Source organism: Lineus longissimus, chromosome 2 (assembly GCF_910592395.1).
Source record: "Lineus longissimus chromosome 2, tnLinLong1.2, whole genome shotgun sequence".
In the NCBI taxonomy this organism is placed as follows: domain Eukaryota; kingdom Metazoa; phylum Nemertea; class Pilidiophora; order Heteronemertea; family Lineidae; genus Lineus; species Lineus longissimus.
Window position 1 is genome coordinate 6,563,793 of NC_088309.1, and position 26,870 is coordinate 6,590,662.

Here is a 26,870-nt window from a genome sequence, read left to right on the forward strand (position 1 = left end):
GTTGCCATATTGATTGATTTATAACATCATATGAAATATATCCCATCAAGAAAATATGACCAAATTTTTGTCATATTACACACCGATGAAGGATAAGGCCGATAAAAACAATAGAGTGGGAACGAATCACTTTTGGCAGTTCATAAAAAGTTAAAGATAGGAGGTATAAGGTATATCCCAAAATTACCATGACCACGGGTTTCCTCTGCAGAAACATACTGTAAGACTCCCATCGATCTTAAGTCAACAACGACAAGAGAGTCCTTCCTCTCCTGGAATATGCCCCAACACCTTGGTATCCCTACCACAAGAAAGACCTAGACTGTCCTGTGTCAGGACCTTATGCAGTGGACCAAGCATAATCTGTTCTGATCAGAGGATTGCGGCTGCGTTTCCTGTATCAGACGGTGAAACCACATTCGACTCACTATCTGCTCTATTAGAGAACTGCTCTGGTTGCCAGACTGGCCCAGAGGATTGCGGCTGGGTTTCCTGTGTCAGACGGCGGAACCACATTCGACTCACTATCTGCTCTATTAGAGAACTACTCTGATCAGACGATTAAAACCTGATCACTCGTGTCAGATTGCAAACCAAAGCATAGCATGCATATTCTGACCAGAATACTGACCATTAAAAACATTGATAAAGATTCGAAGTGCCTAGGCCCGTCAAAAGGATCAAAGTCTTGTGTTTATAAGTTACCATTGTATGCCTTAGAGGTGGCGAAATGGTACTGTTTAGACAAGAAGTCTCTCCAAATGCCTCATAGAAGCAGAGGGATTAAAATCTTGTCTTTATTGGCTAACAAATGCTTACCCTTTCCAAAGACATCCTTTCGGGAATCATAATTCCCACGGGGGTGACTGGCTCTTCCACCCTTCCCCCACTCCCCCCGTGCGAACGTATCATTAGATAAAGCCAGGTCCTTGAGATCGTGGTGGAATGTCAACAAAAACTGCAAACAAATGCCAGGGAGACATCTATCTGACATCCATAACAGCTTACCTCCCTCTTTGGCTAGTTACAGTCGGTGTGACACAACTGGCGAGTATAGTGGTTGCCATATTGATTGATTTATAACATCATATGAAATATATCCCATCAAGAAAATATGACCAAATTTTTGTCATATTACACACCGATGAAGGATGAGGCCGATAAAAACAATAGAGTGGGAACGAATCACTTTTGGCAGTTCATAAAAAGTTAAAGATAGGAGGTATAAGGTATATCCCAAAATTACCAAGACCACGGGTTTCCTCTGCAGAAACATACTGTAAGACTCCCATCGATCTTAAGTCAACAACGACAAGAGAGTCCTTCCTCTCCTGGAATATGCCCCAACACCTTGGTATCCCTACCACAAGAAAGACCTAGACTGTCCTGTGTCAGGACGTTATGCAGTGGACAAAGCATAATCTGTTCTGATCAGAGGATTGCGGCTGCGTTTCCTGTATCAGACGGTGAAACCACATTCGACTCACTATCTGCTCTATTAGAGAACTGCTCTGGTTGCCAGACTGGCCCAGAGGATTGCGGCTGGGTTTCCTGTGTCAGACGGCGGAACCACATTCGACTCACTATCTGCTCTATTAGAGAACAACTCTGATCAGACGATTAAAACCTGATCACTCGTGTCAGATGGCAAACTAAAGCATAGCATGCATATTCTGACCAGAATACTGACCATTAAAAACATTGATAAAGATTCGAAGTGCCTAGGCCCGTCAAAAGGATCAAAGTCTTGTGTTTATAAGTTACCATTGTATGCCTTAGAGGTGGCGAAATGGTACTGTTTAGACAAGAAGTCTCTCCAAATGCCTCATAGAAGCAGAGGGATTAAAATCTTGTCTTTATTGGCTAACAAATGCTTACCCTTTCCAAAGACATCCTTTTGGGAATCATAATTCCCACGGGGGTGACTGGCTCTTTCACCCTTCCCCCACTCCCCCCGTGCGAACGTATCATTAGATAAAGCCAGGTCCTTGAGGTCGTGGTGGAATGTCATCAAAAATTGCAAGTAGGTGCCAGCGAGACCACTATCTGACATCCATAACAGCTTACCTCCCTCTTTAGCTAGTTACAGTCGGTGTGACACAACAGGCGAGTATAGTGGTTGCCATATTGATTGATTTATAACATCATATGAAATATATCCCATCAAGAAAATATGACAAAATTTTTGTCATATTACACACCGATGAAGGATAAGGCCGATAAAAACAATAGAGTGGGAACGAATCACTTTTGGCAGTTCATAAAAAGTTAAAGTTAGGAGGTATAAGGTATATCCCAAAATTACCAAGACCACGGGTTTCCTCTGCAGAAACATACTGTAAGACTCCCATCGATCTTAAGTCAACAACGACAAGAGAGTCCTTCCTCTCCTGGAATATGCCCCAACACCTTGGTATCCCTACCACAAAAAAGACCTAGACTGTCCTGTGTCAGGACGTTTTGCAGTGGACAAAGCATAATCTGTTCTGATCAGAGGATTGCGGCTGCGTTTCCTGTATCAGACGGTGAAACCACATTCGACTCACTATCTGCTCTATTAGAGAACTGCTCTGGTTGCCAGACTGGCCCAGAGGATTGCGGCTGGGTTTCCTGTGTCAGACGGCGGAACCACATTCGACTCACTATCTGCTCTATTAGAGAACTACTCTGATCAGACGATTAAAACCTGATCACTCGTTTCAGATTGCAAACTAAAGCATAGCATGCATATTCTGACCAGAATACTGACCATTAAAAACATTGATAAAGATTCGAAGTGCCTAGGCCCGTCAAAAGGATCAAAGTCTTGTGTTTATAAGTTACCATTGTATGCCTTAGAGGTGGCGAAATGGTACTGTTTAGACAAGAAGTCTCTCCAAATGCCTCATAGAAGCAGAGGGATTAAAATCTTGTCTTTATTGGCTAACAAATGCTTACCCTTTCCAAAGACATCCTTTCAGGAATCATAATTCCCACGGGGCTGACTGGCTCTTCCGACCTTCCCCCACTCCCCCCGTGCGAACGTATCATTAGATAAAGCCAGGTCCTTGAGATCGTGTGGGAATGTCAACAAAAACTGCAAGCAAATGCCAGGGAGACATCTATCTGACATCCATAACAGCTTACCTCCCTCTTTGGCTAGTTACAGTCGGTGTGACACAACTGGCGAGTATAGTGGTTGCCATATTGATTGATTTATAACATCATATGAAATATATCCCATCAAGAAAATATGACCAAATTTTTGTCATATTACACACCGATGAAGGATGAGGCCGAAAAAAACAATAGAGTGGCAACGAATCACTTTTGGCAGTTCATAAAAAGTTAAAGATAGGAGGTATAAGGTATATCCCAAAATTACCAAGACCACGGGTTTCCTCTGCAGAAACATACTGTAAGACTCCCATCGATCTTAAGTCAACAACGACAAGAGAGTCCTTCCTCTCCTGGAATATGCCCCAACACCTTGGTATCCCTACCACAAGAAAGACCTAGACTGTCCTGTGTCCGGACGTTATGCAGTGGACAAAGCATAATCTGTTCTGATCAGAGGATTGCGGCTGCGTTTCCTGTATCAGACGGTGAAACCACATTCGACTCACTATCTGCTCTATTAGAGAACTGCTCTGGTTGCCAGACTGGCCCAGAGGATTGCGGCTGGGTTTCCTGTGTCAGACGGCGGAACCACATTCGACTCACTATCTGCTCTATTAGAGAACTACTCTGATCAGACGATTAAAACCTGATCACTCGTGTCAGATTGCAAACCAAAGCATAGCATGCATATTCTGACCAGAATACTGACCATTAAAAACACTGATAAAGATTCAAAGTGCCTAGGCCCGTCAAAAGGATCAAAGTCTTGTGTTTATAAGTTACCATTGTATGCCTTAGAGGTGGCGAAATGGTACTGTTTAGACAAGAAGTCTCTCCAAATGCCTCATAGAAGCAGAGGGATTAAAATCTTGTCTTTATTGGCTAACAAATGCTTACCCTTTCCAAAGACATCCTTTCGGGAATCATAATTCCCACGGGGGTGACTGGCTCTTTCACCCTTCCCCCACTCCCCCCGTGCGAACGTATCATTAGATAAAGCCAGGTCCTTGAGGTCGTGGTGGAATGTCATCAAAAATTGCAAGCAGATGCCAGCGAGACCACTATCTGACATCCATAACAGCTTACCTCCCTCTTTAGATAGTTACAGTCGGTGTGACACAACAGGCGAGTATAGTGGTTGCCATATTGATTGATTTATACCATCATATGAAATATATCCCATCAAGAAAATATGACAAAATTTTTGTCATATTACACACCGATGAAGGATAAGGCCGATAAAAACAATAGAGTGGGAACGAATCACTTTTGGCAGTTCATAAAAAGTTAAAGATAGGAGGTATAAGGTATATCCCAAAATTACCAAGACCCCGGGTTTCCTCTGCAGAAACATACTGTAAGACTCCCATCGATCTTAAGTCAACAACGACAAGAGAGTCCTTCCTCTCCTGGAATATGCCCCAACACCTTGGTATCCCTACCACAAGAAAGACCTAGACTGTCCTGTGTCAGGACGTTATGCAGTGGACCAAGCATAATCTGTTCTGATCAGAGGATTGCGGCTGCGTTTCCTGTATCAGACGGTGAAACCACATTCGACTCACTATCTGCTCTATTAGAGAACTGCTCTGGTTGCCAGACTGGCCCAGAGGATTGCGGCTGGGTTTCCTGTGTCAGACGGCGGAACCACATTCGACTCACTATCTGCTCTATTAGAGAACTACTCTGATCAGACGATTAAAACCTGATCACTCGTGTCAGATTGCAAACCAAAGCATAGCATGCATATTCTGACCAGAATACTGACGATTAAAAACATTGATAAAGATTCGAAGTGCCTAGGCCCGTCAAAAGGATCAAAGTCTTGTGTTTATAAGTTACCATTGTATGCCTTAGAGGTGGCGAAATGGTACTGTTTAGACAAGAAGTCTCTCCAAATGCCTCATAGAAGCAGAGGGATTAAAATCTTGTCTTTATTGGCTAACAAATGCTTACCCTTTCCAAAGACATCCTTTCAGGAATCATAATTCCCACGGGGCTGACTGGCTCTTCCGACCTTCGCCCACTCCCCCCGTGCGAACGTATCATTAGATTAAGCCAGGTCCTTGAGATCGTGGTGGAATGTCAACAAAAACTGCAAGCAAATGCCAGGGAGACATCTATCTGACATCCATAACAGCTTACCTCCCTCTTTGGCTAGTTACAGTCGGTGTGACACAACTGGCGAGTATAGTGGTTGCCATATTGATTGATTTATAACATCATATGAAATATATCCCATCAAGAAAATATGACCAAATTTTTGTCATATTACACACCGATGAAGGATGAGGCCGAAAAAAACAATAGAGTGGCAACGAATCACTTTTGGCAGTTCATAAAAAGTTAAAGATAGGAGGTATAAGGTATATCCCAAAATTACCAAGACCACGGGTTTCCTCTGCAGAAACATACTGTAAGACTCCCATCGATCTTAAGTCAACAACGACAAGAGAGTCCTTCCTCTCCTGGAATATGCCCCAACACCTTGGTATCCCTACCACAAGAAAGACCTAGACTGTCCTGTGTCCGGACGTTATGCAGTGGACAAAGCATAATCTGTTCTGATCAGAGGATTGCGGCTGCGTTTCCTGTATCAGACGGTGAAACCACATTCGACTCACTATCTGCTCTATTAGAGAACTGCTCTGGTTGCCAGACTGGCCCAGAGGATTGCGGCTGGGTTTCCTGTGTCAGACGGCGGAACCACATTCGACTCACTATCTGCTCTATTAGAGAACTACTCTGATCAGACGATTAAAACCTGATCACTCGTGTCAGATTGCAAACCAAAGCATAGCATGCATATTCTGACCAGAATACTGACCATTAAAAACACTGATAGAGATTCAAAGTGCCTAGGCCCGTCAAAAGGATCAAAGTCTTGTGTTTATAAGTTACCATTGTATGCCTTAGAGGTGGCGAAATGGTACTGTTTAGACAAGAAGTCTCTCCAAATGCCTCATAGAAGCAGAGGGATTAAAATCTTGTCTTTATTGGCTAACAAATGCTTACCCTTTCCAAAGACATCCTTTCGGGAATCATAATTCCCACAGGGGTGACTGGCTCTTTCACCCTTCCCCCACTCCCCCCGTGCGAACGTATCATTAGATAAAGCCAGGTCCTTGAGGTCGTGGTGGAATGTCATCAAAAATTGCAAGCAGATGCCAGCGAGACCACTATCTGACATCCATAACAGCTTACCTCCCTCTTTAGATAGTTACAGTCGGTGTGACACAACAGGCGAGTATAGTGGTTGCCATATTGATTGATTTATAACATCATATGAAATATATCCCATCAAGAAAATATGACAAAATTTTTGTCATATTACACACCGATGAAGGATAAGGCCGATAAAAACAATAGAGTGGGAACGAATCACTTTTGGCAGTTCATAAAAAGTTAAAGATAGGAGGTATAAGGTATATCCCAAAATTACCAAGACCCCGGGTTTCCTCTGCAGAAACATACTGTAAGACTCCCATCGATCTTAAGTCAACAACGACAAGAGAGTCCTTCCTCTCCTGGAATATGCCCCAACACCTTGGTATCCCTACCACAAGAAAGACCTAGACTGTCCTGTGTCAGGACCTTATGCAGTGGACCAAGCATAATCTGTTCTGATCAGAGGATTGCGGCTGCGTTTCCTGTATCAGACGGTGAAACCACATTCGACTCACTATCTGCTCTATTAGAGAACTGCTCTGGTTGCCAGACTGGCCCAGAGGATTGCGGCTGGGTTTCCTGTGTCAGACGGCGGAACCACATTCGACTCACTATCTGCTCTATTAGAGAACTACTCTGATCAGACGATTAAAACCTGATCACTCGTGTCAGATTGCAAACCAAAGCATAGCATGCATATTCTGACCAGAATACTGACGATTAAAAACATTGATAAAGATTCGAAGTGCCTAGGCCCGTCAAAAGGATCAAAGTCTTGTGTTTATAAGTTACCATTGTATGCCTTAGAGGTGGCGAAATGGTACTGTTTAGACAAGAAGTCTCTCCAAATGCCTCATAGAAGCAGAGGGATTAAAATCTTGTCTTTATTGGCTAACAAATGCTTACCCTTTCCAAAGACATCCTTTCAGGAATCATAATTCCCACGGGGCTGACTGGCTCTTCCGACCTTCCCCCACTCCCCCCGTGCGAACGTATCATTAGATAAAGCCAGGTCCTTGAGATCGTGGTGGAATGTCAACAAAAACTGCAAGCAAATGCCAGGGAGACATCTATCTGACATCCATAACAGCTTACCTCCCTCTTTGGCTAGTTACAGTCGGTGTGACACAACTGGCGAGTATAGTGGTTGCCATATTGATTGATTTATAACATCATATGAAATATATCCCATCAAGAAAATATGACCAAATTTTTGTCATATTACACACCGATGAAGGATGAGGCCGAAAAAAACAATAGAGTGGCAACGAATCACTTTTGGCAGTTCATAAAAAGTTAAAGATAGGAGGTATAAGGTATATCCCAAAATTACCAAGACCACGGGTTTCCTCTGCAGAAACATACTGTAAGACTCCCATCGATCTTAAGTCAACAACGACAAGAGAGTCCTTCCTCTCCTGGAATATGCCCCAACACCTTGGTATCCCTACCACAAGAAAGACCTAGACTGTCCTGTGTCCGGACGTTATGCAGTGGACAAAGCATAATCTGTTCTGATCAGAGGATTGCGGCTGCGTTTCCTGTATCAGACGGTGAAACCACATTCGACTCACTATCTGCTCTATTAGAGAACTGCTCTGGTTGCCAGACTGGCCCAGAGGATTGCGGCTGGGTTTCCTGTGTCAGACGGCGGAACCACATTCGACTCACTATCTGCTCTATTAGAGAACTACTCTGATCAGACGATTAAAACCTGATCACTCGTGTCAGATTGCAAACCAAAGCATAGCATGCATATTCTGACCAGAATACTGACCATTAAAAACACTGATAAAGATTCAAAGTGCCTAGGCCCGTCAAAAGGATCAAAGTCTTGTGTTTATAAGTTACCATTGTATGCCTTAGAGGTGGCGAAATGGTACTGTTTAGACAAGAAGTCTCTCCAAATGCCTCATAGAAGCAGAGGGATTAAAATCTTGTCTTTATTGGCTAACAAATGCTTACCCTTTCCAAAGACATCCTTTCGGGAATCATAATTCCCACGGGGGTGACTGGCTCTTTCACCCTTCCCCCACTCCCCCCGTGCGAACGTATCATTAGATAAAGCCAGGTCCTTGAGGTCGTGGTGGAATGTCATCAAAAATTGCAAGCAGATGCCAGCGAGACCACTATCTGACATCCATAACAGCTTACCTCCCTCTTTAGATAGTTACAGTCGGTGTGACACAACAGGCGAGTATAGTGGTTGCCATATTGATTGATTTATAACATCATATGAAATATATCCCATCAAGAAAATATGACAAAATTTTTGTCATATTACACACCGATGAAGGATAAGGCCGATAAAAACAATAGAGTGGCAACGAATCACTTTTGGCAGTTCATAAAAAGTTAAAGATAGGAGGTATAAGGTATATCCCAAAATTACCAAGACCCCGGGTTTCCTCTGCAGAAACATACTGTAAGACTCCCATCGATCTTAAGTCAACAACGACAAGAGAGTCCTTCCTCTCCTGGAATATGCCCCAACACCTTGGTATCCCTACCACAAGAAAGACCTAGACTGTCCTGTGTCAGGACGTTATGCAGTGGACCAAGCATAATCTGTTCTGATCAGAGGATTGCGGCTGCGTTTCCTGTATCAGACGGTGAAACCACATTCGACTCACTATCTGCTCTATTAGAGAACTGCTCTGGTTGCCAGACTGGCCCAGAGGATTGCGGCTGGGTTTCCTGTGTCAGACGGCGGAACCACATTCGACTCACTATCTGCTCTATTAGAGAACTACTCTGATCAGACGATTAAAACCTGATCACTCGTGTCAGATTGCAAACCAAAGCATAGCATGCATATTCTGACCAGAATACTGACGATTAAAAACATTGATAAAGATTCGAAGTGCCTAGGCCCGTCACAAGGATCAAAGTCTTGTGTTTATAAGTTACCATTGTATGCCTTAGAGGTGGCGAAATGGTACTGTTTAGACAAGAAGTCTCTCCAAATGCCTCATAGAAGCAGAGGGATTAAAATCTTGTCTTTATTGGCTAACAAATGCTTACCCTTTCCAAAGACATCCTTTCAGGAATCATAATTCCCACGGGGCTGACTGGCTCTTCCGACCTTCCCCCACTCCCCCCGTGCGAACGTATCATTAGATAAAGCCAGGTCCTTGAGATCGTGGTGGAATGTCAACAAAAACTGCAAGCAAATGCCAGGGAGACATCTATCTGACATCCATAACAGCTTACCTCCCTCTTTGGCTAGTTACAGTCGGTGTGACACAACTGGCGAGTATAGTGGTTGCCATATTGATTGATTTATAACATCATATGAAATATATCCCATCAAGAAAATATGACCAAATTTTTGTCATATTACACACCGATGAAGGATGAGGCCGAAAAAAACAATAGAGTGGCAACGAATCACTTTTGGCAGTTCATAAAAAGTTAAAGATAGGAGGTATAAGGTATATCCCAAAATTACCAAGACCACGGGTTTCCTCTGCAGAAACATACTGTAAGACTCCCATCGATCTTAAGTCAACAACGACAAGAGAGTCCTTCCTCTCCTGGAATATGCCCCAACACCTTGGTATCCCTACCACAAGAAAGACCTAGACTGTCCTGTGTCCGGACGTTATGCAGTGGACAAAGCATAATCTGTTCTGATCAGAGGATTGCGGCTGCGTTTCCTGTATCAGACGGTGAAACCACATTCGACTCACTATCTGCTCTATTAGAGAACTGCTCTGGTTGCCAGACTGGCCCAGAGGATTGCGGCTGGGTTTCCTGTGTCAGACGGCGGAACCACATTCGACTCACTATCTGCTCTATTAGAGAACTACTCTGATCAGACGATTAAAACCTGATCACTCGTGTCAGATTGCAAACCAAAGCATAGCATGCATATTCTGACCAGAATACTGACCATTAAAAACACTGATAAATATTCAAAGTGCCTAGGCCCGTCAAAAGGATCAAAGTCTTGTGTTTATAAGTTACCATTGTATGCCTTAGAGGTGGCGAAATGGTACTGTTTAGACAAGAAGTCTCTCCAAATGCCTCATAGAAGCAGAGGGATTAAAATCTTGTCTTTATTGGCTAACAAATGCTTACCCTTTCCAAAGACATCCTTTCGGGAATCATAATTCCCACGGGGGTGACTGGCTCTTCCGACCTTCCCCCACTCCCCCCGTGCGAACGTATCATTAGATAAAGCCAGGTCCTTGAGATCGTGGTGGAATGTCAACAAAAACTGCAAGCAAATGCCAGGGAGACATCTATCTGACATCCATAACAGCTTACCTCCCTCTTTGGCTAGTTACAGTCGGTGTGACACAACTGGCGAGTATAGTGGTTGCCATATTGATTGATTTATAACATCATATGAAATATATCCCATCAAGAAAATATGACAAAATTTTTGTCATATTACACACCGATGAAGGATGAGGCCGATAAAAACAATAGAGTGGGAACGAATCACTTTTGGCAGTTCATAAAAAGTTAAAGATAGGAGGTATAAGGTATATCCCAAAATTACAAAGACCACGGGTTTCCTCTGCAGAAACATACTGTAAGACTCCCATTGATCTTAAGTCAACAACGACAAGAGAGTCCTTCCTCTCCTGGAATATGCCCCAACACCTTGGTATCCCTACCACAAGAAAGACCTAGACTGTCCTGTGTCAGGACGTTATGCAGTGGACAAAGCATAATCTGTTCTGATCAGAGGATTGCGGCTGCGTTTCCTGTATCAGACGGTGAAACCACATTCGACTCACTATCTGCTCTATTAGAGAACTGCTCTGGTTGCCAGACTGGCCCAGAGGATTGCGGCTGGGTTTCCTGTGTCAGACGGCAGAACCACATTCGACTCACTATCTGCTCTATTAGAGAACTACTCTGATCAGACGATTAAAACCTGATCACTCGTGTCAGATGGCAAACTAAAGCATAGCATGCATATTCTGACCAGAATACTGACCATTAAAAACATTGATAAAGATTCGAAGTGCCTAGGCCCGTCAAAAGGATCAAAGTCTTGTGTTTATAAGTTACCATTGTATGCCTTAGAGGTGGCAAATTGGTACTGTTTAGACAAGAAGTCTCTCCAAATGCCTCATAGAAGCAGAGGGATTAAAATCTTGTCTTTATTGGCTAACAAATGCTTACCCTTTCCAAAGACATCCTTTTAGGAATCATAATTCCCACGGGGCTGACTGGCTCTTCCGACCTTCCCCCACTCCCCCTGTGCGAACGTATCATTAGATAAAGCCAGGTCCTTGAGATCGTGGTGGAATGTCAACAAAAACTGCAAGCAAATGCCAGGGAGACCACTATCTGACATCCATAACAGCTTACCTCCCTCTTTGGCTAGTTACAGTCGGTGTGACACAACTGGCGAGTATAGTGGTTGCCATATTGATTGATTTATAACATCATATGAAATATATCCCATCAAGAAAATATGACAAAATTTTTGTCATATTACACACCGATGAAGGATGAGGCCGATAAAAACAATAGAGTGGGAACGAATCACTTTTGGCAGTTCATAAAAAGTTAAAGATAGGAGGTATAAGGTATATCCCAAAATTACCAAGACCACGGGTTTCCTCTGCAGAAACATACTGTAAGACTCCCATCGATCTTAAGTCAACAACGACAAGAGAGTCCTTCCTCTCCTGGAATATGCCCCAACACCTTGGTATCCCTACCACAAGAAAGACCTAGACTGTCCTGTGTCAGGACGTTATGCAGTGGACAAAGCATAATCTGTTCTGATCAGAGGATTGCGGCTGGGTTTCCTGTGTCAGACGGCGGAACCACATTCGACTCACTATCTGCTCTATTAGAGAACTGCTCTGGTTGCCAGAATGGCCCAGAGGATTGCGGCTGGGTTTCCTGTGTCAGACGGCGGAACCACATTCGACTCACTATCTGCTCTATTAGAGAACTACTCTGATCAGACGATTAAAACCTGATCACTCGTGTCAGATTGCAAACCAAAGCATAGCATGCATATTCTGACCAGAATACTGACCATTAAAAACACTGATAAAGATTCAAAGTGCCTAGGCCCGTCAAAAGGATCAAAGTCTTGTGTTTATAAGTTACCATTGTATGCCTTAGAGGTGGCGAAATGGTACTGTTTAGACAAGAAGTCTCTCCAAATGCGTCATAGAAGCAGAGGGATTAAAATCTTGTCTTTATTGGCTAACAAATGCTTACCCTTTCCAAAGACATCCTTTCAGGAATCATAATTCCCACGGGGCTGACTGGCTCTTCCGACCTTCCCCCACTCCCCCCGTGCGAACGTATCATTAGATTAAGCCAGGTCCTTGAGATCGTGGTGGAATGTCAACAAAAACTTCAAGCAAATGCCAGGGAGACCACTATCTGACATCCATAACAGCTTACCTCCCTCTTTGGCTAGTTACAGTCGGTGTGACACAACTGGCGAGTATAGTGGTTGCCATATTGATTGATTTATAACATCATATGAAATATATCCCATCAAGAAAATATGACCAAATTTTTGTCATATTACACACCGATGAAGGATGAGGCCGATAAAAACAATAGAGTGGGAACGAATCACTTTTGGCAGTTCATAAAAAGTTAAAGATAGGAGGTATAAGGTATATCCCAAAATTACCAAGACCACGGGTTTCCTCTGCAGAAACATACTGTAAGACTCCCATCGATCTTAAGTCAACAACGACAAGAGAGTCCTTCCTCTCCTGGAATATGCCCCAACACCTTGGTATCCCTACCACAAGAAAGACCTAGACTGTCCTGTGTCAGGACGTTATGCAGTGGACAAAGCATAATCTGTTCTGATCAGAGGATTGCGGCTGCGTTTCCTGTATCAGACGGTGAAACCACATTCGACTCACTATCTGCTCTATTAGAGAACTGCTCTGGTTGCCAGACTGGCCCAGAGGATTGCGGCTGGGTTTCCTGTGTCAGACGGCGGAACCACATTCGACTCACTATCTGCTCTATTAGAGAACAACTCTGATCAGACGATTAAAACCTGATCACTCGTGTCAGATGGCAAACTAAAGCATAGCATGCATATTCTGACCAGAATACTGACCATTAAAAACATTGATAAAGATTCGAAGTGCCTAGGCCCGTCAAAAGAATCAAAGTCTTGTGTTTATAAGTTACCATTGTATGCCTTAGAGGTGGCGAAATTGTACTGTTTAGACAAGAAGTCTCTCCAAATGCCTCATAGAAGCAGAGGGATTAAAATCTTGTCTTTATTGGCTAACAAATGCTTACCCTTTCCAAAGACATCCTTTCGGGAATCATAATTCCCACGGGGGTGACTGGCTCTTCCACCCTTCCCCCACTCCCCCCGTGCGAACGTATCATTAGATAAAGCCAGGTCCTTAAGATCTAGGTGGAATGTCAACAAAAATTGCAAGCAAATGCCAGGGAGACCACTATCTGTCATCCATAACAGCTTACCTCCCTCTTTAGCTAGTTACAGTCGGTGTGACACAACAGGCGAGTATAGTGAGTGGTTGCCATATTGATTGATTTATAACATCATATGAAATATGTCCCATCAAGAAAATATGACAAAATTTATGTCATATCACTCACCGATGAAGGATGAGGCCGATAAAAACAATAGAGTGGGAACGAATCACTTTTGGCAGTTCATAAAAAGTTAAAGATAGGAGGTATAAGGTATATCCCAAAATTACCAAGACCACGGGTTTCCTCTGCGAAACATACAGTAAGACTCGCATCGATCTTAAGTCAACAATGGCAAGAGAGACCTTCCTCTCCTGGAATATGCCCCAACACCTTGGTATCCCTACCACAAGAAAGACCTAGACTGTCCTGTGTCAGGACGTTATGCAGTGGACAAAGCATAATCTGTTCTGATCAGAGGATTGCGGCTGCGTTTCCTGTATCAGACGGTGAAACCACATTCGACTCACTATCTGCTCTATCAGAGAACTGCTCTGGTTGCCAGACTGGCCCAGAGGATTGCGGCTGGGTTTCCTGTGTCAGACGGCGGAACCACATTCGACTCACTATCTGCTCTATCAGAGAACTACTCTGATCAGAAGATTAAAACCTGATCACTCATGTCAGATGGCAAACCAAAGCATAGCATACATATTCTGACCAGAATACCGACCATTAAAAACATTGATATGGACTGTATTAAATCATGCTCTAGCAGAGACCAGGCAACTATTTTTGTCTTGAAATTTCTAAATCAGGAAAAAAGTTTCCAAATAAGGAAGTTACTAGACTCGGAACTTGGTGTGTGCTTGGCCATATGATCGCTGTCGACTATCACTTCAACTACCACTTCAGACTTCATGGAAATATAGTAAACTGGCATCTTGGTTTGTTGTATGCAGTTTTAGCTCAATCAGTAAGAGGCAGAATAGACTGAAAGACACCTTGATAGAAGAGAAATTATACTTGCTCCTCTTGTACAGCTGACCAGTGGACTGACATCTCTCTAGTCGATGATCAACTGAAAGTAAAAATTAGAGAAGGGAACAGAAATATTGAAGTGTTGAAATCCAGTTTGGGTTCCTGGCAATGCTGATTACACTTCAACTTCAAATAAATCTCAAATGTTTGACATAAATTTGATCTTGTAGCTCATAAATGTGAGACACTCACCTTTTTACACACACCTCAACCCATGCACAAGCTGTGTTCTGTCTGATTCCAAATGCACAGAGCAGTTAGAAGTGGTTCTGCTAATTAAGTCATGAGGTGAGCTAATAAGATCATGTGACCCTCTTAGTCTTTTCATTCGTCGAGGCATGTCCTGATGACTGTATTGTTGAATCTAATCTAATCCCTAGTCCATTGTCCAGTGGTCATTGTCCTGGGGTCCAGCTAGCCATGCCACTATTCTAATTCTTGTCCTTACAATGCCTTTCTTCTTTTAATAAAACTACTTGTCATGGATGATGATTAGATTAGTTTTCTTAAAGGAGGAATATGTCATCATTATTGCATCTTGACCATCAAGATTTTTGCATCTTGCTCTATTTGCATTTGGCTCTATACTATAGAGCATGAATTCTTAACCACCAAATATCTATATGGTGAGCGCAATGGCCCCTGGACTTTTCATTGAAGCTAGTGGTTGTACGTAGAGTGACAAAAATTTTATGGTGGGTGTATCTAATAAGGTTAAATGACATATCGCCCAGGTTTTTGACTTGACCTTCTTTTCAAGGTCACAGAGGTCAAAGTTCACTAAATCACCGATAGGTGGCACGTTTCATTTCTATTTGAGCAAGAGGTTCTAAATTTGTGAGGACATATATCTATTTTTCCACAAATTTGTTCCCGCTCGGACTTCAAATATGGCCGCCAGGCTGCCATCTTGAAAATTAAACACAGTCGGATTGCAACCAAATTTCATGTGATTGTATATCTATGTACTCTCTACAATATTCTTGATTTTCAGTCGAATCCATCGACCAATATGGCCGCCAGGCAGCAATCTTGAAAATTAAACAAAGTCCTATTACTCCGACACTTATGATCGGATAGTAACCAAACTTAATGTGATATTGTATCTGTGTACTCCCATCAAAATCCCATTACAAATATGGCCGCCATCTTGGAAATCCAACGAAGTACCATGGCATGACCACGCCCGGCCATGGGCACCTCTCTGTAAAGGGAAGCTAAACCAGGCCTACATACATGTATACAATAATAACAATGGCAATGCTATAGCTTAGCTCAATGGGAATCCACAATCGACAATGTGGCTTCACGCCACCGCCACCCCTGATCTCGCACACCAGAGGGACAACAACAGCTCTTACCCCAACTATTTTTTTGATGAACTCCTCTGAGAAATGATTTGGCATAATTTTAATTTTGTGATAGGACATTTGATGTTTCAGCCAGTTGTGATGCTCTGTTCCCTCTCCGTTTCAGCAACACACCACCTCTGGTCATTCATTGTAGAAAAGTGAGAAACATATGACGAGATATTTTGGAGTATTGGGGATAGGGCTCCTGAGATTGAACATACGTGACACCGGCAAACTCTTATTTGGCATCAACATTGTAAAGAACATGAACACAGGAGCAAATCCGGGTTCTTCTGGTAATTATCTATCCGGATTTCCGGAATGAATTCATTTTATTCTCATGTTGCAGGTTTATGCTACATTTGGTGTAATGGCTGGCGTAGAAGCAAAAGGTATGATAATCAGATCTTGTTGTGGAATAAATTGGATAGAACATCTGTGTAGTTTTAGAACCTCAATTTGGATTCTGTTTTAATTCTCAAAAGCAGCGCTTGACTTGATAGGCCAGTTTTTGTGTTACGGCGGCCATTTCGGCAGCCATCTTGGAATTGACAATGATGTAATACATTTTCAGTTTAATAATTGGTTCTAATGGATAGGTTGACCCCTAAAACCTAGGTATAGACACAAAAATAATCTTCCTAGGATGAATAGTTTGCGAGCTATGGTCATTCATATATAATGGCGGCCATCTTGGACGCCATCTTGAATATCTCAAATTGCTCAAGGGTGACAACAGGTCATCAAGCAGTTTCTGAAAATATAGGTTCTGGGCTACCAAAATCAACAGAAAAAAAAACTTAATACAACATTGCAAGGTTAACCCACTCTGCTCCCAGGTATGATATTGACATGGTTTCACAAGCTCTACCAAAAAGATATAAAATTGTCCAGGAGTACAGAGTAGAAAGTTTCTTATTCTGCTTCTGTATGGAGATACTCGGTAGGCCATCTTTCAACGTATTTTTCCCGATTATGAAGCAGGAATGAAAACTTTAAATTTTTTTTCCAGAGGAATGCAGAGAAATGTCCCTTGACTTTACCAACCATGCCATAGGTCATGGAAATACATCTCCATGTTTGATGCCTTTTGAAGCATTTTGTCATCTGCTATGGATAGGCTCCAAATATTCAGGTTGGCACCATTTGAATTTGAGCTAACTGTGATCTTTCAATTTTTTTTCGAACATTTGTTGCAGGTAAAACAAGGAGTGCCTTTGACGAGCACGAAATCAAGAGGGAAGAAGAGAAGAAAAAATTCCCTCGAGATCTCCAAGGCTTTGGATACAAATTCAATGAAGGTAATTTTGAAATTGACTGTCCATTGGGAGACTAGTTTTTCAGTAAAATAGCATGACCAAAACCTCCGTCCCTAGTAGGGAGGGTATCTGGCTAAGAGAAGTGTCCTTTAAAAGAGGTTCTATTGTACGTTCTTGATCAACTCTATTTGAATTTCTTTTGACTTGTTCCAGCTGGGGAACTCCGTGACATAAAAACTGACGGCGGGTTTGAATTCAACGTGAAAGAAGGCGACCATCATCACAATCAAGTTCGATATGAGGCCCTAGGTGACGTAAGTGTTTGAGCGTTTTGTTTCGTTAATTTGATTCATTTGAAAAAGAGTAGACTTTTACTGGGTAGTGCTTGTTTCACGAGTTGATCAACTTGTGGGAAAGGCATTATCAAATGAATAACTATCTGTTAAGTCCATGAGCATTTCAGTCAAGAAGGAATACCCATTCTGCGACTCCCGAAATCAAGGATTTGATATCAAGCTCAGGGGGCCAACAAATGACAAATAGAAATGTAAACAAACTTTCTGGGTGAAGAGTTGATTATGAGTTGCCAGAAGTATTTTATTTTAAAACTAAAGAGATCATGATTCCAGGTGATAACAGAGTATATCTATGACCTGCTTGAAAAAGAAACCAAGTTGAAGAGGGTGCATGTGCCGGTAAGTTCACAACCAGAAATCGAATAAAGTGACAAGTAAAATGGCTCTCTTCTTGAATCTTGAATGGTACTGTGCCTGACCGCGTTTCGCGTATTGATGGCACAGGGGTAGGTAGATATTACTGGTGGCGCTGGCTAGCCGAGATACAGGTGGTATCGATCTCGGCTTGGCTCACTTTGTTCCAGTCAACCACGGTTCGTGGAAAAAAGGAGTTTTTGAAGTCTTCCATTGCGGTACGGATCACAAAAAGTTTGTTAGCGTTTTTTGCTCTAGTTCTTTGGGGTCCTGGTGTTATGTAGTCTTCCTTGTTAAGACCAGTTTCGTCGTCTACCTCTCGAAGACCTCTTACATGTAATTCAGCTTAATTCGAAACACCGAAAGAAATTTCATGATCTGTCAGAATAAATATCTTGAAAATTTTAATTTTTTTAATTAACAAATCATAGAAATAAAGAGGCATGAAATTTCGCCAAGGTTAAGGTCAAGGTTTGAAGAGCACCTGTATTTTTTGTATAGGCTGACAACATGTAAACTTTCGTAAATTTAAATCATTCCAGATTGATGCCGGTAAGGACAATCCCAGAAGTTTCTTCTTCATGAGTGAGGATGCCATGGAGAATCCTGATAAGTTGATGATCTTGATCCACGGAAGCGGTGTAGTTAGAGCTGGGCAGTGGGCACGCAGGTATGTGTAGACTGGCCTACAAAGGCAAAAGGCAGTTAGAGTGGAACCCCCTTAGTGGACACCTCTCTTTTAAGGACAACCAAAGGAAAATGTGAAGTGATGAGTCTTTTCTTCTCGTTTGACCTCCAATTTTTTCAGAACAAAGCCTATCAAAACACATATCGAAATTATCATGATCTCATTTTCAGTAGACCTACCTTAATATTTAATTTTTCAGACTAATCATCAATGATAATTTGGACATGGGAACACAGATACCGTTTATCAAGAAGGCAAAAGAAGAAGGATATGGCGTCATAGTGCTTAACACAAATGAAAATGAAGTGATCAAGAAAAAGAAAAAGTTATTAATTGAGGTGAGTTGTTGTTGTAGAAGGGTATTGCATAAACTGCAATAAAATGAATAAATTAAGCACTTTTTATATTAGTGCTTTTATTATGTAGGCCTACATTATTCTCAAAGCGGTTTACAGTTATTCCCGTCTAAGCTGAAATCTTTCAGTAGAATTCAGAAGAGCTGCTCAATTGGCTCTGCGAGTCGAGCATTTCCGACCAGCACCCATTTAAAGACCCGGGTGGAGTTAGTATTTGAAAAGGCCCGTAAGTAATAACCTATTTCAGATGTCTTTCGACTTCTTTCAGGGAAACTCCACTCCAGAGCTGCACACACTCTATGTATGGGACAATTTCATCCGGAAAGCAAAAGCTAATAGTATTGCTATAGTTGCTCATAGTTACGGAGGAGTAGTTACTGTTAACCTGGTGAGTCACGACTCTGGTTGAAACATTTCATGACGGCGTTAGAGATTGGTGTACCAGCACAGGGGCGTAGCTACCATCAACTAAAACTGAAAAACCTTGAAAATGGCCTTAATATTTCCATTTGTTTGAATTGCCTGTTCTATATTCCTGTTTTGTCATGCTTCAGGCAAGCCACCGAGAAGAGAGCTTAGATCGAGTATTTGCCGTCGCCTTCACCGACTCAGTTCACAGTTTCCAGCTACAAGAGACGCCAAACCATGTCATCAAGTTCTTCAAAGAGGTGAGATGGCAATGACGAATTAACGATTAGAGATTCTAGTGTAAAGGGTGCAACAAGCTCAGAATATAGTCAAGTGCATGCAAATACTCTGACTTTGTAGAATATTCAAGTTCATTTTCTGTTCTGTCCCAAATGGCCCATAACACATGCTGGCCACCTTGTATGCACAACTCCCAGGGTAACATCTGGAATGTTTAAGAGGGGGCAGCTTAATGAATCTCTGGTGTATTTCCTGTAAAGGTGCATGAACAACCGCCTTTTTCTGATGTCTCGTGACTTTTTTCAGAATGCCCAGAACTGGATTTCAAGTGACAAACCGTTAGATACACCATCAGCTTGTAGAAGTAAAGTAGATTGTCCTTGTGTTTCTGCTGGTAAGTCTAGCTGGCGCATAAGGAGATTCTTTCCACCCATTCATTGAATTGTTCTAAGTGGTGAATCACTAGAGAACACTGTTGGTATAATTGTCCCGCCTGATACCACCTAGTTGCCAGAACTGAGCAGTAGCCCGACTGTCTCAGGTCAACAACTGTGTCTGAAGGACATTACCGGTAATTGTTAATGGACCTTGCCATTTTGTTACCCTTCATTCCCGGCCTTCATTATATTTTGACTTGATGTGATCTTTATCTGGTTCGTTGTTTTTTACAGGTCATATGAAGCACGAGATGACATCCTGCAACAGTATGGACTCCATCTTCAAATTCTTAGCAGGAAAATATGCTGCTGGAGAGAAGCGGGAGGAATTATAGCCATCGGTAGACACTGCAACAAGACCAGTGTATTCAGCTGTAACATAAATGAGTTTGAAAATCATATTCTTGAAGTGACTCGGAGAGTTAAATTGGTTAGCATGTACATGTACTTGTTGGCCTTATAGGCAGACATGTAGACAACTAAAGTAAGCGTCTTAAAAAGACAGGTTGTTCCTTCTCCTTCCATTTGCTGTAATGCAATCTCGAGGCATTTATACAACTGTTGTTACACCTCTGTTTATACATGTAGGATAAAAGTAGGCCGCAACTTCTGCACAACTCATTCTGTGAATAAATTTGACATTATTGTTTGTCATCTGAACTCATTACATTGTGTTTGGGACATGGTGTGGGTAAAAACCTTCAAAGATCAGTACTTGGACTGGGACATGAAGTGGTCTATACTGTAGGATTGATGATACTTAACATAGCAATAAGATTTGGGAGTTTTTTTAGATGGGTAAAATTAAAATCCATAGTCTGTATTCAGATGAGCGTTAATCCAAGAGAGGATTTATGGTGCTAGTTCAAATGTGATACACTCTCAGCCCCCGGGGCCCACCCATCCCACACATTCTGTTTGCCAATTGGGCCGCACGTTTGAGGAATTTTTAGCCCAGTGGTACTTTTCCATTTCATCTCCACGAAATAGATCTTATTTTGAAGGTTTCATAATAACACTTTAATAGGCGTAGGTTGGTCCGAGCCTGGGGTGCACATCTTGTGAGTGTTAAATCTGGGCCCTCCCCATAATGGGCTATAAAGTTCCATTTCCCTGGCATTTTGGAACAAGAATCACCTGTTTCTGGGCTGAATAAAAGCAATATTTCGAGAAGCGAATCTATTTTGCTATTTAAGGAGGGTATGCCCCTGGTGTAGATGTACATGTACATAGATGTAGGTAAATAGATAGACTAGAATTGCATGATTTCCACAGAGCGGTATAGATAGAAATAGAATCAAGAATTATCAAATCTTGATAGAATGTTTGTTTTTATTTTTGCTATTTTGTCATTCTAGATTAATCCTGTTCTTGATTGTGTTGATGATGATGTCCCTTGTTTTCCAGATAAAAAAAATAAATCAAAGAGATGCCTATTAAATTGGGACTGTCTTTTGTCACATTTGTTAAACCATTTTCGGTTTTATGTTTGGTTTCGCTGCGACAAGGAGGTGACGTGACGAACAGGATTCTCATGGTGACAAACGACCATGAAGTAAAAGAGGTCAATGTCATCATTCTGTATACCGGTAATAAAACACAACGAAACCTGTTTTTGTACAAAAGTTATTTCTTTATTTCTTGTGAAATCAATGAAATTATAAACTGATTACTTGGAGGTTATAAGTTTTGATAAAATCTAATTTGAAGGTCTCGGCTTCTTACTACAACCGGTAGTATTGGTAAAATCTTGCTGTAATTGAGTAACGTTGCACGATATTTTATCGCCACGTCGATAGAAGAGTCTACATTATATTGCCACTTTTAAATGGGAATTAATGTCATGACGTAAATGGCGACACAACGCAGAGATGGCGATACAATATCGCACAACTTTACCGTTATAATCGAATCCACTACCCGGCAACAGACCTTGGAACATGGACTCTGATCAATGGTACAACAGTTTTTCGAATACATGCATAAGATGTCGAAATTAAGGTAATGTCTGAAGTTAACAGTATTTGAGATACTGGTACTCATGGTCCCCTTTGAAACTCAAGAACTCCAACAAACAGTTAGGCAATGGGAGCTTCTCTATTGTTTGATCAATGTGACAGTTTGGTGCTGTGAAAGCGAACAGGGTCCGGCGAATTTGAATCTGGCAACGATTCTGCAGGGAGATGGGCTCCTGGCAAATCTGTTCGATGGTGTTCATGAAATCGATGCGATCTGCTTCACCCTTGTGGAACTGCCGCCTTTTCCTGGTGTACATTATCGGTTTGATAAGTTTGTGACCGCAGTCGTGTAGACACTTGATCATGTTGCGGTCTTTTGTGCGAGTCAGCAGGCTGACAAGTCCCTCTCCATCAAGGCAGTCGTTGTGGCCACAGCGTTCTTGCACGAGCTTGGTAAAAACGAATGTTTGGTGCTTGTAAAACTGTGCACCAAACCATTCCTTATCATCTCTGCTTCTGACCCCAGTCCGGCTGAGATCAGGATAGAGAAAGTTGCCTGCATAGACTTGGTAACTACCAAAGTTAAATGTACACCCAAGGTCAAGGAGTAATTTAACCGTGTTGTTGAACATGTGAAATTGCCTAGGTTGGCTGGAAAAAAAAGTGAGCTTATGACATTCAGTTTTCCATCTGGGGTTTTGCAATAGCAAGAACTCTATTAGTTCATGATAACCCTTCATACACGCCAAGTTAAAGATGGAGAAATCTTTGGCAAGGTTGGCCCCATCCTTGTCCCAGTATGCTCTCATGATTTCAACATCACCAAGACCATCCGTGACTGCCATGAAACAAGGCTGAAATAGACGTTCGGAACTGCCAAGTGACCTGGGGTTGTACATGTCTGCACTGAAGTCGAGTAGAAGACGAATACAGTCAGGATCTCGACACATGGCCAGGGGAGTTCTTTGCCACGAACTAGTATAACCCATCCCCCAGTCTACCCAGTCATTCACATCTGCACCCCGTTCAATAAGAGTTTTGAGCATCTGATAGTTGCCCAACTCACTTGCTTTGTGAATTGGTCTCAAACCATCTGCTTCACCCTTACTATGTTTGCATACGTCTACACCCAACTGCAACAGCCTACTAAACGTCTCCCGGTTCTCTGCAGCAACTGCAGTCATGAGTAGATTATGTTTTGGGTCATTCAGGTCAATCTTGCCAGGGTAGTAGTTCAGTAATACATTAAGTATATCGGCACTACCCTCTTTGACTACAGCAACAATTGCATTACTAGAACAGAGTTTCTTTCCATCAACCTCAGGATCCGCCCCAGATTTCAGCAGAAGTTTTATCAAGTGTGTATTCTTCATCTTGATTGCAATCACCAGGGGTACCCGACCATCATCGTCCAGCGCATTCACATCAGCACCATTTCTGATGAGCTTCTCCACGAAAGCAACATCTTCAAGAAAACAAGCAATGTGCAGTTTGTGGTGTTCGATGAGTTCAGAGCTGTAACCGTTTTGGAGGAAAAATCTCAGAACATTAGGTGCCAACTTCCTGTATGCCATGTCAATTGGGAGCAACCCATCACTCGATTTAACGCACCTGTCGCCATGTTCCAAGAGGAACATGACAGTCTCAAGGTCATCATTGTCACTTGCCTCGTGCAGTGGGATGCAATATGATGAAATCCCACTATGCAAATTACACGCCTCGTGTAGTGGCAAGCAATCTCTGTCTGATCCCCCTTCAGTGTTGGTTGCAGTACCAAGTTCAACGATTAGTTTCACAAACCGCAAGGACTGACAAGATACTGCAAAAGACAAAAGAGTCTCGTCGTCTTCATTTGAGTCAAAGCGAAGAAGATTTAGGGGAGGTTGAAGTTCCAACAGCATTTGGAAAATTTCTAAACCACCCTCGGCTGCATTTCCTTTCTCCAGACGAATAACCGACCTTATCAAAGTGTCAAAGTCATCCTTATCTATATCCTTAGTACATACACGTTTACGAACATCGTCTAATATCACTTTAAACAGCTGAGGGTGTTCTGCAAAGAATGTCAAAGAGTCAATGTGATCGTTCATGAGTAATGTCCAAATGATTTTTGTGTCGGCACCATGGCTGAGCAAATATTCGAACATCTCGGGGTTATTCTTTTCTGCTGCAATCTCCAAAGGATACTGCCCTACTTGTCGAAAAGGAGTATCTGTCGTAGACGATTCTGCATTTACGTCTGCACCGTGATCTACCAACCACTTCGCACGTTCGAAATTGTCAGTCTCCAATGCATAATGTAAGGCATCAGCGAGGTATACCTTCATTGGATCTTGTCCCTCCAGAATAGCATCTACTGCTTCGCTCGTGTCAGAATCAGGCTCAGATTCGGCATCAGACTCCGGGGCTGAATTCATCTCAAATGCTAAATCCGAAGGATCACTGCTGTACCAAGATACCTCATCAAAACAGAAGGACATGTTGAACCGTTGGTAACCTACAAATAACAAGAGGAAATGTTTGAGAGGTCAGACAATTGATTCTTGCAAAAGGTTCTAATACAAGTACCTCTATCTAATTCTTGTAATTAATTAATGAAAATACTGATAGTAAGTTTTTACTGCTACATGTATGGTACTTTCTATTGCACCAACTGTCGAAATAGTAATTCTTAACCGTTTAATGGTTATGTTTTACTACATGTACTTTGTAGTATTAGTAATGGTTAGTTCCACTACTTTTTAAACTAATTTCACAGTTGGTGCAATGGATCTACCAGATTGGTTGTCGTTACTGATAAATTTTAAGAGTGTAGCTTAAGTAGTGTTTAGGATCCTGAACTCAGGCCAACACTATAACGACACTGCGCGAGGGGAGGAGGATAGACTGGCTCTGATTTTTGAGGACGCACCTGGATGGATCAGGACATAAAGTGATAGGCAAATAGGAAATAAGTGACAGGCAGCTGTATATAACTTATAAGTCGTACACATAGGATGGAGCTTTACTCTAAGAATGGAGGAACATATGGTTCCATCTGCTACAGCTTCCAGTGGTCTAGGTCCTCCCGGTAAGTCCTCCTAAAATTCCAATCAGAAAAAAAATGTAGGGCCTATGTAACTCACCCGTTGAGTGCTATAGTTAGTTCACCAGCTCTAGTTAGTACCTTGAGATACACTAGCTCTAGTTAGTACCTCGAGATACACTAGATGTTAGAATTCGACTGATCACGAACTGCAGCCGTGTGAAACGAAGTATATATGCCAGTCTCTGGCTCCCAATTAGTGTATGTTATTAAACCAGTAAACGACCGACCACCTGATACACTCCGGACGCAGTGGACTGAGAACTAATTAATTACGATGACGCAAACGGGATACTGGTAGATGAGTGCAAATGACGAGAAACACCTGGCCACAATCACTATAGAAACGAGGTTGAACTGATTTGGTACTCTGTCGGTATAACATCATGGTGTTAAGTACTTCTGGCGGGAACACTTAAATATGAAGAGCGTCCACGATCAGGGTGACGAAATGGACTGCTGAGGAGTGGAAACCTCCCTTTCGGCGCGATCGCCCTAACGTCCAGAACATTCTTGATATTTTTTTTTTTTGGATTCGAACATGCCACACTGGAATAAATATGACATATGATTAAAAAGAAATTGAGACGCGATTCAGTCTTATCAATTTGAGATATTGGCGCCAACATGATCGGACCTATTAATTGTCAGGAATTCGCTCTGGCGTTGGAGAAAGTTATTCAACCCAAACCCACACAATGCGAAGTAGCCTAACTGGAGCGCGAAAAAGCTCGGCCGATGATAATCTCATTTCAAGTAATGAGATCGTTTATGTAAATGTTATTGGCGATTTGATCACAATGTCACATAAAGGTAATATAATTGTCTCATTTTGGCCAACTTTATTCTCCAAGAACTGTCGTATAGGCCTACCTTTATCTGTCACAGTTATTATTTCGGGCCTTGGTTACCTGATCTGACGGGTCATTGAGAAATGCTCCAACGAAGGCGTCCAAAACAAACATACGAAAGCGACTGTTTGCTTAGCGATTTAGTCTCAACCCGTACCGGAGAATAACGTACATGTATGTGACAAGTCAGTGCACACGACATTTTGGACACATTCCGACTGTTGGAATATCTAATTCGATTGGGAAGAGAAACGAAATTACGAATTTGTGAAGAAATTACTCGGATTTAAAGGGTAAGTGGACACACATTGGAGGCTGAAACGTTGACCCATCCTCTTTACTCATTCCTGTCCTTGGTTATTTTCAAACAGTTTTAATAGTAAAGTTAGATAAGTCGTTCAGTTATTATTGTAACTAGGCATAGTATTATTCGAAAGGCCTATACACTGTATACTTGGATTATCTGCCTGGACATTATAGGCTTGTGGGTGTTTAAGTTCAGTTAGAATTCATGTTAGCTCAAAGAAAGGTCTATCTAAGGTCATTAAACTTCAAACATACACACCCTCGTGCACGCAACATGATTTCGGAGGGGGGTGCGGGTTAGTCGATCTTATACTGACTAAGGCTTTTCTACAGTTAATACAGTTGATTAAACGCAAGCCTGCGTATCGTTTATGTCACCAGATTTGTTTGTGACAGAGTGTGATATTTATCACAACTTCAGCCTATTGTCATGTATATACCAGACAGGAGTGGTTCTTGTTTGTCCTCACCTAATGCACAACTGTCTCATGCGCAGCTTGAAGCATTACTA

The 26,870-nt window shown here is 42.1% G+C and overlaps 2 protein-coding genes across 7 annotated transcripts in view; one reads left to right on the top strand and one right to left on the bottom strand.

The window, feature by feature from the left end:
• The window catches only part of LOC135503623 (cotranscriptional regulator ARB2A-like), a 31,045-nt gene extending 9,445 nt beyond the window's left edge, over window positions 1-21,600 (top strand). For 4 of the 6 annotated variants that reach the window (XM_064797262.1, XM_064797263.1, XM_064797258.1 and 1 more), the window contains exons 2-11: window positions 16,411-16,453; window positions 17,261-17,362; window positions 17,534-17,634; window positions 17,950-18,015; window positions 18,573-18,700; window positions 18,918-19,056; window positions 19,343-19,462; window positions 19,629-19,742; window positions 20,029-20,116; window positions 20,394-21,600. In XM_064797262.1, the coding sequence (XP_064653332.1) occupies window positions 16,411-16,453; window positions 17,261-17,362; window positions 17,534-17,634; window positions 17,950-18,015; window positions 18,573-18,700; window positions 18,918-19,056; window positions 19,343-19,462; window positions 19,629-19,742; window positions 20,029-20,116; window positions 20,394-20,494 (1,002 nt within the window). In that variant the 3' untranslated portion in view covers window positions 20,495-21,600. Of the gene's footprint in view, window positions 1-16,185; window positions 16,358-16,410; window positions 16,454-17,260; window positions 17,363-17,533; window positions 17,635-17,949; window positions 18,016-18,572; window positions 18,701-18,917; window positions 19,057-19,342; window positions 19,463-19,628; window positions 19,743-20,028; window positions 20,117-20,393 lie in introns of all 6 variants that reach the window. The other 2 variants (XM_064797259.1, XM_064797260.1) reach the window with 1 other exon arrangement.
• A 240-nt stretch (window positions 21,601-21,840) lies between these two features.
• Window positions 21,841-25,667, bottom strand: LOC135483589 (ankyrin-1-like). Its single transcript, XM_064764563.1, has 2 exons — window positions 25,243-25,667; window positions 21,841-24,614 (listed from the first exon to the last, which is right to left on the bottom strand). Exon 2 carries the CDS (start codon window positions 24,595-24,597, stop codon window positions 22,174-22,176), a length of 2,424 nt encoding a protein of 807 aa, XP_064620633.1. The 5' UTR covers window positions 24,598-24,614; window positions 25,243-25,667; the 3' UTR covers window positions 21,841-22,173.
• Window positions 25,668-26,870: the final 1,203 nt, after the last annotated feature.

Coding starts and splice junctions, on each gene's coding strand:
- LOC135483589 (XM_064764563.1), bottom strand. CDS start 24,597: ATGTCCTTCTGTTTTGATGAGGTATCTTGGTACAGCAGTGATCCTTCG.